The sequence below is a fragment of the Lupinus angustifolius genome, chromosome LG18, assembly GCF_001865875.1.
Source record: "Lupinus angustifolius cultivar Tanjil chromosome LG18, LupAngTanjil_v1.0, whole genome shotgun sequence".
NCBI lineage: Eukaryota > Viridiplantae > Streptophyta > Magnoliopsida > Fabales > Fabaceae > Lupinus > Lupinus angustifolius.
This window is the reverse complement of record NC_032026.1, coordinates 10,928,859-10,942,460: the sequence shown is the minus strand read 5'-3', so window position 1 is coordinate 10,942,460 and position 13,602 is coordinate 10,928,859. Positions and strand designations below refer to the sequence as shown.

The following is a 13,602-nucleotide window of genomic DNA, read 5'->3' as shown; positions in this document are numbered from 1 at the left end:
ACAAGAGAGGCCAATACATACATCAGATTATGATATGTGGCAAAAATAAATTTTCAATGGTTTAGATTTTAGTTTATTTTTAAATTAAATAATTTAAAAAAATTATCCTCTAAGTTCCTATATTAGAGAGGAATCCTATTCGCAAAATGGTGCATACTATATTACTTTATTCGTTATCACTACGTGAAAAGACAGTAATCTATTACAGTTGTCCTAGACATGTGTCAATTCTAGGTTATATGGCGTAGCTTCTCCGGTCACCACTCCTGCATCTTGGACTCGCTGTCGGAATTCTTCAAACCTTTACACTTACCCCATCCTCGTCATTGTTTCTAAATTATTTCTATAATCTCAGTTCTTCAAATTTAAGTTGTAGCTTATAATTCAAGATAGTTCTTCCCACTGCATCGTTCTTTCAGCTTGTCGTGAAGTGATGTAAAATGGTTTTTGTTTAAGTACATGTACAGTACTTAATCTAAGGAGGGAAGGTTGAAGTACATGTACAGTCCCATAGCAATAATGGAAACCTCAAATGAGTAAATAATTGCGAAAAGATAAGCACCTACTTCCTAACAAAGCCAAAATAAGCCTCAATGAACAAAGTCAAACTATCAAGACAATAATAAATTTTGGAAAATGTTACAAGTATAGAGCAACACGTTCCATCCATAGTTGATTATCTAGCACGCTATGGCTACTCAGTATTAGGAAATAATCAACTTTTTGGTTGAATATTCAATTTTGCTTGAGACTACTATTTGATTATCTGATAAAATTACATGATTTAACTCAAACCTAGAATATCTGGGATTTCAAATCCTAATATGTTACTGGTGACGTAGCTTTCTCTCTAATCCACAGTGCTGCTCCCATTGATATAAGTTGAGTTTGAGTTCAATGGTTTGGGGCTTGATGATGAAGGTGTTGACAGAACTGAAGCGAATCTAAAGTTTAGGTTGCTGTTATTTGAATAGAAAGCTGAAGTTTCAGAAATAAGAGGATCCATAATACTTGTATGATAATAATCAGAACCATAGTAATTATCTGCAATAGCACTGCTTGAAGCAATTCCATTACTATGCCAATCATTTATCTGAGAATGTTGTTGGGAACCAAAGTCATTCAAATTTGAAGGGTATGTGTTCACATTGGATTCAATCAATTGTGATCGAGTGAAAGGTCTTGAACCAGAAGGGGTGTTCAACGTGCTGCAACCTGCTTCAAACACGTGTTCCTGAAAGTGTTGGATTCGGTTTCGATCATGAAATTGTGTACTACAGACCTGGTTCTCTTGATCCCATTTTGAGGACAAGTCATGTTGAGGTCTTGGCTTTGATGAGAGGAGAAGAGTGATGATGCTAACTTTAGGAGCTCTGGGTTCACCATAGGCTGCATACCAAAGAGCATTTGGAAGTTCATTTGTGATGAACCGTAGAGAGATGAACTTAGGATGGAAGAAAGGTCCAATAGGTCAACTCTTGGGCTATGTGTCATTGGATCTATTCCCATCCTTAGAAGTCTCTTCCTGTGTGTTAATTAGTTTTTGATTTCATTATAGTTCTTCCTGATAGGTGAGATGCAACAGATCACCTACGATTCAAAGTTGTACCATTAACATTTCAATGAAAGTGTTACTTTTATAGTATTTTTAGATAATAGGAGGATAATATTGATTCATGTGTATATAAATGTGAATTATCATCCCGAGTGAAACTTCTATATTGTTGAGAAGAAATAAGTTTCACATCATCTAATTTCATGTCTTATCTCTATAATAATTTAAATATATGTTGGAGTACTCTTTTTATTGTTAATTAATTTTTAGATAAAACATTAATATATATTATCACATGTTTATATAAACAATCACTCATAAAACTTGTATATGTGCTTATATATATACAAGTTTCACTATTGTTATGTGGTAGATGTGGTCTGAGTCTCAAATAAGATAAGTGAATGGCATTTGTGTCATTATTATATTATCTTGTATCATATATATTTAAATTGACCAAAAGCAAAGTAGGTAATAAGAGGCTTTACTTGTTGCCAAGAATGCTATGCAGCTGAATTATTGCTTCCTCCTCTTCAAAAGTGAATCGGCCTCTCTTTATATCTGGCCGGAGATAGTTTATCCAACGAAGACGACAACTCTTTCCACAACTTTGCAATCCTAGTCAACGAAAAATGAAGCAAAACTCGTTTAGAATAACTCTAGTTCAAAAATTTATAATATAGAAATTAAAATAATCACTTTTTCTTATGTGTTGTGTGAATAATGTTCAGTTTTGGAATAAAGTATAACATAACAGCATTATTTGGGAGTGTTCTCCAGTTGCCGTACCCATGTTTTTTAATGTAATCAATGAGTTTCTGGTCTTCTTCTAGTGTCCACGGTCCTTTCTTGAGGCCATTCTTGTCACAACATGGTGCTCTCCCCATGGATGTAACGTTGGATAAGCTAAAGCTTTAAACTTTGAGCTGATTAATTAAGCTACTTCTTGCTCATTGAGTTTGTGTGCTGCAGATGACAGAAGAAAAGAGGGGGAAGGTTTGGATGCGAGACAAAATAGATGGAAAATTTAAAGATGTGGTGCACCTTGAACGAAAAATTACGGTTTTGGTGCACCTTTTAGAAATATTACAAAACTAGTGTAACTTTATAGAAATCGGCAGTTTCATTGCCGATTTACGTATTTTTTTCTCTCTCCTCCCCAAAATCGGCACTGGGAGGGAGTTTTACTAAAATATAATTTTTTTTTACACTCCCCCTAAATCGTCAATAGGGGGAGTTTTATACTTTTTTTTTCTCTCCCCTAAATCGGCAACCGGAAAGTTTTTGATTTTTTTTAACTTGTGGGAGTTATATTATTAGTTTTAGGGTTTAATTTTTCAAACACAAATCCTAACAACACACATCATAATAAATTTTGTCAACTCTAACTCTAATAACAGAACACAATAATGAAAAACACACATTATAAAACTAATATATTATGTGTGTTTTTCATTATTGTGTTATGTTATTAGGGTAAGAGTTGACAAAATTTATTACGTTGTGTGTTGTTAGGATTTGTGTTTGAAAAATTAAACCCTAAAACTAATAATATAACTCCCACAAGTTAAAAAAAAATCAAAAACTCTCCGATTGCCGATTTAGGGGAGAGAAAAAAAGTATAAAACTCCCCCCTATTGACGATTTAGGGGGGAGTGTAAAAAAAAATTATATTTTAGTAAAACTCCCTCTCCAGTGCCGATTTTGGGGGAGGAGAGAGAAAAAAAATAAGTAAAAAGGCAATGGAATTGCCGATTTCTATAAAGTTACACTAGTTTTGTAATATTTTTAAAAGGTGCACCAAAACCGTAATTTTTCGGTTAAGGTGCACCACATCTGTAAATTTTTAGATAGATACGTAGATATATATATAGAGAGAGATGATTTGTATGGAGGGGACAAAGGACACAATGACACGTACTTGCTTGTTGCATAAATAGGAACACGAGATGAAGTGTGAGAAGCATATGAAGTCAAATGTTTTGGTAGGCAAATTTACGTATGTAGTATAATTTGACCAGAAAATTACTAATGTAGTACAATTTTTGTACTTATTACAGAAGTAGTGTATTTTTATTGAAATCGTCCCCCCACATATGGTAAAGAAATCGTGAATGTGGTAAAGAAAAAGAAAATTAAAACCGCAAAGAAAAAGAAAATCACATCCATGTGATACTTCATCACATAGACGTCATTAAACTTGTTTCGGATTTAATCTATTAAAATTTTAATATTGTAATATTTCTTTTTAATAATATTAGTCTTCAACATATATTAATAGGTTGGTAATTAAAAAAAATTATAACAAAATTTATACATAAAACTCAACCAAAATAAAATAAAAATTAAGACAAAAAAAAACCTAAAACTCCTAATGTATTGCCGATTACACATTAGGGTAAAGGCAAAAACATAAAACTCCTACCACATTCATGATTTAGGCAAGGGATATATTATTAAAAAATGAGAAAAACTCCTTCATCATCAACGATTTCCATCAAAATATTAAAAAAAAATTCCTACAACATTCACGATTAGCCAAGGATATATTATTAAAAAAATGAGGAAAATTTCTTCTCCATCAACGATTTCCCTACAAAATATTAAAAAAAAACTCAAACCTTGTTGCTGATTGTGTGGGACCAAGAGAAAAAAACAAATAAAAATCGGCTAAGTGAGGGACAATTTCAATAAAAATACACTACTTCCATAATAAGTACAAAAGTTACACAACATTGGTAATTTTATAGTCAAATTACACTACATACGTAAATTTGTTTGTTTTGGTACCGTCCTTTTTTCTTTGTCCTTCCTCTCATCTTTTGTAACAATTATTATATTTACAATCACATATACCACTTATACACTAATTTTTATTACAAAATATATGACTTTATCACACGTGTATTTTTTTATGATATATTATTTTCATTGTTATAATCATTTATTTCATGACTGTCATGAAGTCATTTATTAAGAAAAAGTAAAAGAATATTTATATTAACTTGTTCTTGAAATTTTAAATTTATTATTTTCTAAAGTAAAATTTCATTTATACTATTAACTAATATATATATATATATATAATCTACGGAGCCGTTGGTCTACCAATGTAAAGTTTTATTAGCATTACACTAGTTTAAAAGTTAAATGTTCAATTCTTTATAACAACATTTGTTAAGAGATATAATCACACATTTCAAAAAATAAAGAAGTAAAAATGGAGTTAAACTAATTAGATTGATATAGATGTAGTCTTCGTTCATAATTGGAATAGACACACTCACCCTTCAAATTTTCTTGTCTCTCTTATTCTTTTATTGATAAGGTAAGACACCCTTCATAGTTTCTATCTCTATGTTAATTATAGGAATTACATTGACAAAAGTAATATTTGTTTTCTTAATTTCTTTATCTCTTAGATTAATAAAGTTTTTGTTACTTATAAAAAAATATACACATTAATCCGGAACTAAAATGGCACGCTATTTCTAATTTACCTACGTGCATTATTTCCATATAGAGATCTTAAGTTATATCATTACCGTGAACATGTAATAAACATTTGCACACTACTTCATATTAGTCAACGTGATGCGAAGGAATAAATATGTTTCAAATCTAGTTTCATAAGTTGTCCAAGGTAAATGAAAATGAAGTAAAAATAGTTATAACAATAATAAAGGTATAACAATTTTAATTAATATAATATGTTTTTATTATAGTGGAATAATGTATGAGACAAAATTTGAGACAATAAATTTGTATTGGGTATGAAGAAACATTTCTCAAACCAATCATGTGGGGGAAGACAAGCTAGTACTCATCCAACTAAAATTGAGCGAGGTCCCTAAAAAGATGGCATATGATACTTGTAGAATGAGTGGGAAAAGAGAGATAATGAGTAATAAAGAATATTGAAGAAATGAATTCCATTTCTTAAATTATAATCTTATCATCTTATCCAAAAACATATCCATAGAAATGGTGATTGGTGGCAAAAGACAGAAAGAAAACATAGAGAAGCACCAAAATAAATGGTTATGTTTCATGATATTCTTTCCTTTGTGCAAAAGATCTTGACTGAATTGACTGATACCTATACCTTTTTTTGCTCCATACATTTTATTTGTTTTTTGCTCCATACATTTTATTTGTTTTTTGCTCCATACATTGTTAGGATATAAGGTATGCCCAAGAACTAATCTATGTGGTTTATAATAATAAAGTTGTATTTATTATTATCTCGTTATCATATTTATTGTTTGTCAAAATAATTAATATGAAAAGTCCTTTATTAAAATTAAAGACTTATTATTATAATAATGAGAAATAAATCTTTTATAATTTTAATCTAAATGGTTCTTGATCATATGATTATTGAGCTTAAGACATCACTAATCCAAATAGATCAATATATGTAGTGATATTTATTAGATAAAGATTAATATATCTCATTTATTAAACTACACATATATAAATGGTGCATATAGAGATATGACTATTGAACTGATTCAAATGAGAATTCCTAATAGTTAGTATATTACCTTTGAATTGTCAATAGGATTTTCTTATGAAGAAATATATATTTTCCTTAGACTTGAGATCACCATAGTAATTAACAAGTTATTTATTATATTTTGATATCGGACACCTAATACCTTATGATGTTAGTTGAATGATTATTGAGTATAATTAAATCATTGTAGGATTAGTGATTAATCAAGAGTTAAGAAACTCATAGTGAATGACTTAAGAAACTCATTTCTTCATTCATTCAATTCCCCTTGGCCAAAGCCTTTATTTCTATAGAGCTCAAACTCATTACCATGAGTTGATTAATCACTAATTCTACAAGGATTTAATTATACCCAATAATCATTCAACTAATATCATAAGGCATTAGGTGTCCGATATCAAAATATAATAAATAACTTGTTAATTACTATGGTAATCTCAAGTATAAGGAAAATATATATATTCCCTCATAAGAATATCCTATTAACAATTCAAAGGTAATATATTAACCATTAAGAATTCTTATTTGAGTCAGTTCAATGGTCATATATCTATATGCATCATTTATATGTATAATTTTAATAAATGAGATCTATTAATCTTTATCTAATAAAGATCATTACACATATATTGATCTATCTGGATTAATAGTGTCCTAAGCTCGATTAATCTCATGATCAAGAACAATTTAGATTAAAATTATAAAAGATTTATTTCTCATTATTATAATATCTATTATACTAATAAGTCTCTAATTTTAATCAATGACTTTTCATATTAATTATTTTGACAAACAATAAATATGATAACGAGATAATAATAAATACAACTTTATTATTATAAAAAACATGACAAATTGGTTCTTGGGCATACATTATATCCCAACAGGTTTCAACCTAGAAGACATGGTTTCATTCCAATCAATTTATGCCCTTTCAATAGACATTTTGGCTGGTTGGAAAGCCTATATAAAGACATTGAAACTCATAATCACAACACACAACTTTCATACAACCCTCACACGATTCTGAAAAATTCTCTCACTATTTTTATGCATTTTTGCACTCACTTCTTAGACTTGCAAAAAAGAATTTTTCTGAGTTACTTGAAGTAATTGTTTCAAAGTTTTACAAACGTATTAAGCAATATTATTTAGTATACAATGGAGTTATTGAATTACAAGTGATATTACATTTCATACTTGTAAAGGCAATCCAAGACAGTTTATAATTCTTCATTCATTGTAAATACTTTCTTCTACGGTGTGTGATAAAAAAGGGGATAGAGTTACTTGGAAAGATGTATTCCAATGTGATAAGTATTAGTGAGTGTGTAAGGTATATAGACATCTCAGGGAGAGATATTGTAATTACAACTCATAATATTTAATGAAAAATCTCTTGTGTTGTAAGAGTACTAGACGTAGCATTCGATGGACAAGAAGGTGAATCAGTATAAAAATTCGGTGTACTCTCTTCTCTCTTTATTTTCTTCAATTATTTACTTGTTATTTTCTGCAGATTATTTCCGCTGCTCTTAACTCTTATATTATAAAAAAAGGGGTCATAATTTTTTAAGTTAACTAATTCTGCCTCTCTTAGTTGCAATCTCATTCTTATAGGTTTTAGAGCTAAAAGTGGCCTCAAATTTTCCAACAAGGTAATCATTTTGAAATTAGTCCTTGGCCTATTTTCTAACTTGTGTCACATTATTAAACTAGAGACATTTTGGTAAGCCCGTTCCATCATTTGTGCTATGAACATACACAATCCAGTACCCAGTTACTCATATGTTAATCTGCTCTAAATGTAATGCTTTTTGGATTAAGGTTCTCTCTTGGCAGGAAAACATACCCCTAACAAATAATTGAAGTAGACAGAAAACATACCCCTCACAAATAATTGAAGTAGACAGAAAACTAAAGCTGTAGTTGTGCCAGAGTTGATTATTTTTTACACCATCACAATTAATCCTTCTGCATATGCATTATAATGATGGAAACTGACAGCAAACTTTTCTTTCTGGGTTAACGATGATCCGTGATCTTACGCCATTACTATAATAACAAAAGAAATTTTTGATATCTACTCTGTAGCAGAGTTAGTGAACATAGATTTACGTACACGTTTTATGAAATGAAGAGGAGGAATTTCAATCTCAGATAGAATAATTTGTGCAATTGGATTATTGTAAAAAATATCCTTGACACAGATAATGTGTTGTACTCAAAAGAATGCAAACTAGTTACCAAATAAAAAGAAAACAAAAGCAGCACTAACTAGATATCCTTATTAGCTCTAGTTCCATTTCCCATCTCAACTCCATTGCCATAATCTTCGTGTTCAACGAACCTTGACCAGTAGGGGTGTTCCCTCCATACCCTTCCCATTTCTTCAATAGGAATGCCCTTAGTTTCAGGCAACATGAAGTAAATAAAAACTGTCATCACAAACACAAAGGCACCAAAGAAGATGAACAATCCAAACTTCATGTGGCAAAGCATGAGCAAGAAAATTTGTGCAACAAGGAATGTGAACAGCATGTTGACAGATACAGTGATACTTTGAGCGGCCGAACGAATCTCCATGGGGAAGATCTCACTAGGCACCAACCAACCAAGGGGACCCCATGACCAAGCAAACCCAGCTACATAAGTGCAGATGAAGATCACCACAACTGCTGCATACCACTTCGGCAATTCGCCCGGATTTCCATTAATTCCAAACTTGGCTCCAATAGCAGCTGCAATTACAGCCTGTGCAAATCAACAAATATTGGGTTAACAATTTAATAGGATGTAACTATGTAAGTCATATGTGACAAAAATTGAAAGTCACCATATATATTTAGGACTAGTTCTAACTTGTAAGCTTTTAAGTTTAAATATAATTCAATAACCAATAAACTATCTCAAATCAGGTATTTAAGTCAATATTACATTGAAGGTTAAGGAAAAGGGTACCTGGCATATCAACATTTGGGTTCCACCCTCAAGGAAAAGGGCTCTCCTACCCCACTTATCAACTCCATAAACCGAAACAGAAGTAGCGATAACATTAACAATGCCAGTGATCACAGCTGACATGAGAGAAGCATCATCCTTAAATCCAATTGAGTTAAACAGCACGGGTGCGTAAAACATAATCACATTGATGCCAGTAAATTGCTGGAAGAATGGAATCATTATGGCCATAGTGAGTTGTGGTCTGTACTTCCTTTGCAACAAGTTCCTCCAAGGGTGTTCCACTAACATAGATGCTTCACTAGCTGCAACAAGGTCATTGAACTCTTCTTCAACATCATCTACTCCACGGACTCTCTGAAGTTGTGCCTTAGCTGCCTCGCGATTGCCGCGCTCGATCAACGAATTCGGAGTGTCCGGAAGGACTAATGATCCAATTGTGATTACAAGGGCAGGGACTACTGCACCACCCAAACTCAACCTCCATCCCCAGCCACCTTTTAGTTTGGCAAAGAAGTAGTTCAATATATTGGCTATAAGGATACCAAATGTGATGGACATTTGAAAACCAATGTTCAAAGCTCCTCTGTATTTGTAGGGAGCCATCTCAGAGAGGTATAGTGGCACAGACTGTTAATCATACAAAATTAACAAAGGTTAGTACCAATTGATTTAAATATAACACTTAGCAAATTACAACTGGTTAAATAAAATGTAAATGATTTCCATGGTACGTAGGTGAATCAACAAAGTATTAATCACGAGTGAACATGGAAAATAACAATTAATGTAATTTTAAACTCCTAGGTAACACAAATAGATATGAACAAAAAATTATTCAAAATAGACGGACGAATAGGAACAAAATTAGTATTGGCAAGTTATTACAGAGGACCAAGGGCTGTTTTCATCTTGTCACCTTTCTTGGAAAACGCTATCGAGATAGAAGATATGATCCTGTTTATTGTGCCATTTTTGTTTCATTTCATACATTCAATTATGCAATCAAACTCCATGGAAAATAAAGTAAATGGTGGTGTGAACGGGAAAATATGTGAAGAAAATTTGGGCACAATAATTAAGCCAATATTAATAAAGTAGCGCAAGTAAGCTATATATTTGTCCCACATTAAGATATCACTCTCATCCCATGTTGAATAGAAGAATTAGGGATGCAAATTGGTTCCATTTCTTTCCAACACAACAAGAACTAGCGGATTATTTGAAAAAGCATATAATCTCACGGAAACATAGTAGATTAGAGAAATCAAAAGTCGGGAATAGTAATTGACTATTTGGCTGAATAAATAGGTATGAGTAACTTTTTACAAAAGCCATTTTCTCTACTGGCAGAATAATTATAGAATAATTTATATATATATATTTTGTTGTTATAAAAACTAGTGACTTTTTCTATCATTTATAATGTATAATTTGTATGTTATAAATATCAAATATAATATTTTATGTTAAATGTTTATAATCTACCGTTGAATTTATTCGATCGTGTAATATTTAAATTTTTTTAAATTAAACATTCATATTCTACATTAAAAACTGATAGTTATAATGCAAGAAATAAGAAATAGTTAACCAAATAACATGCAACATATATTAGGTGTAGAGGAATATTGGTTTTATATGGATTTTTTTTGTTGTAAAATTTAGAAAATAGGGAGAACCACAAATTACACCATGATGGGTGGTTATTTTGAGTTTTTCCTTTATAAATAACTAGCGTGTTGACATGCACTGTCGTGCCTGTCAACCCGCTTTCCTATCGTTTGTAATGTATAATTTGTATTTTATAAATTCAAATATAATTTTTTGCGCTAAATTTACAATTGAATTTATTCAATTGGTCTATATTCAATTTTTTAAATACACTTTTAAAATAAGAAAATAATAAGGATAAAATAAGAAAATAATATTATATGATTTTTTTGGTAGAAATAAAAAGATATTGATGGCAAAATAGGAAAATAATAATATTGCAAAGCTGCATTTATATTGTTTCTCTGGACTCTACTAGATGTTAAGTGTTGTGCATTTTAAGTGTTCAAAAATAAACTTAACTTATAATCATATCTTGAGGGAATTAAATACCAAAATAATAGTAAAATAGTACGGAAAATACATATTGAACGGCATTGCTTCCTCGATATCCAATTAAATTTTTAATAAAATTAGGAAGAAATGGCATTGAAGGAATCAAGGGCATATGGCTTGGTTTTATCCCTTGAAGTGAAAACAGCCCAGGGTTTTTGTTTAAAATTTGAAGTCTTAACGCGGACATTTCCCACGCTAATGATAAAAAACTGAAACAAAAGACTTCAAGCCATAAAGTGATAAAACAGACTGGGGTGTTGACTCTAAAATGTTTTCTTATAAACAAATCTATATAAATATACGATACATACTCAAATTTTGTGTTTTCATTTGCTGACCTTTTTATTTTCGGTTGCAATATTAAAGCTAATTTTGTAACTAACTGAAATTTAAAGAATAACTAAAAAATACATATATTATTTATTTATTTATTAATTGGAGTAATTTAATATATAAATAATTTAAATGATCACTTATTTTTTATATTTTAATTATAATAGGATATGTATATTTTATTTATTTGTTTGTTTTATTTTAATGTATGTTTTCTGTTTTCAATATATTTATTTAAAAAATGTTGTTACATATTTATAATATTCTTCTATTATTAACACCATATATTGTTAAAATTTACAATATAAAATATTTAATACATTCATCTTATAATCAAATGCAAGAATAATAATATATAGATCACAAGAAATCCAATAAAAAAATATTGAAAGGCATTTAATATAATTTTATATTGATAACATTTAATGTAATTTATTAAATATTGAATGTAAAAGTGGTAAGCGAAATAATGAAAAATTACTTTCATTATTTTTATAAAAAGTTGTTTTTAAACGCTAAAAACTTAATTTTTTAAAAGCTAAAAGATACCTTCAATTTTTATTTATCAAAGAGTATATTAGCTACCTGAAAAGCTACATCGTTACACATTTTCGCATATTATTCTTGTGTCCATTCTACCGTTGTAAATTGTGATCACGGTTATTTTAATTAAAAAATATTTTCCAAATCTATATGTTCTAGTGCATCTAACCAAATGCAGTCTATTATGATTATGTTGTGCATTATGATTCAACATAGTGGCAAATTATAATGTCATATGTTTGTCATAATTAAATCATAACAAGTATATATTATTTTAAATCATATCCCGCTCCAATATCATTGAAACAAATATAAGAAAATAATAATAAATTTTTAATTCACATTATTTTACATAATTTTAGATATATTAATGTTGGGATAACATTATGTAAAATCAGGATCACCTGTCCTAAAAAGTTTCTATCTATTAAACCAACTATATTCATTTATATATATACTATATATAAAGCCAAAATTTGAAATAACTTCTCTCATGGTGTAATTTTCATTTCCTATTTTGTCCTTCACATTATTTAATTTTTACAAAAAACTATATAATCCTAAGCAACTACCACCAATACATTAATTAACCACATATCTCAAATTAAATTAAACATTATCATAAACATAAAAAATATAATATAAAGTACATCAAATATAACAAATACATTCTAATTCAAAAAATGAAATATATAAAAATTGAATATGTAGTATTACATAATATTTTATGTGATACTACATATTCTAGTCCATATAATATAAAAAATATATTTTATGTTTTTATTATTTTTCTTTTTAATTAGTTATCACTTTTTAATTAGGTTAGACATGAATACCAAAAGTGGGAGAGTGATCCCATTCCAGAATGTGATACGGTGAGAATGATAAAGAGGATACTTCATCATTGTTCATCGGAAAAAAAGGGTTAGAGAAAGAGTGAGATATACCTGATTGGCGAACCCAATACCTAACCCAAGTAAGATCCGACCCACGATCAACATCCATATATTCTGAGCAAACCCATTGATGAGTGCACCCACAAGAAACAACACACCACCGAACAGCATGGACAGTTTCCTCCCAAACTTACGCGTCACGGTGGACGCCACCAGCGACGACAACAGCGCCGCCAGGTACAGCGACGACGTGAATATAGTCAGCGTTGGGCTATCGTATTGACAGTACTTGTTCGTCGATTCCTCCCCCTGTTTCCTCCGATACACCGACGGAAAAAACTTAATCAGAAACGGATCCATTGACGTAACCCCACCTAACCAAAACGCCAAAAAACCATTAAAAACATAACACACAACGTTAAAAAGATAAAAGTTGATAAAGAACTTGTTTTTTAGAATATAGTGTGTGTTAAATGTACATACCAGAAATTCCAATATCGTAACCGAAGATCAAACCACCCATGGCTGCAACGACACATGTTACAGTGACAAAGGGAGTGAGGTTTCCAGGGTACTCCTTGCCATTACCTCCACCTATTCCTCCAGCAGCTGGCATTTTCTCTACAGTATATGATAGATAGAGAAGAACAAGTACTAGTAAATTATAATGGAGATTTTTTATTAAG

The 13,602-nt window shown here is 30.4% G+C and overlaps 1 protein-coding gene and 1 pseudogene across 1 annotated transcript; both read right to left on the bottom strand.

Annotated features, from left to right (window-relative positions):
* Positions 671–2,494, bottom strand: LOC109332724 (annotated as a pseudogene).
* Positions 8,234–13,602, bottom strand: LOC109332363 (sugar transport protein 1-like). The gene is made up of 4 exons (XM_019567321.1): positions 13,400–13,602; positions 12,968–13,290; positions 9,036–9,665; positions 8,234–8,828 (listed from the first exon to the last, which is right to left on the bottom strand). The coding sequence occupies exons 1-4, from the start codon at positions 13,530–13,532 to the stop codon at positions 8,352–8,354; spliced, it is 1,563 nt and encodes a 520-aa protein (XP_019422866.1). The 5' UTR covers positions 13,533–13,602; the 3' UTR covers positions 8,234–8,351.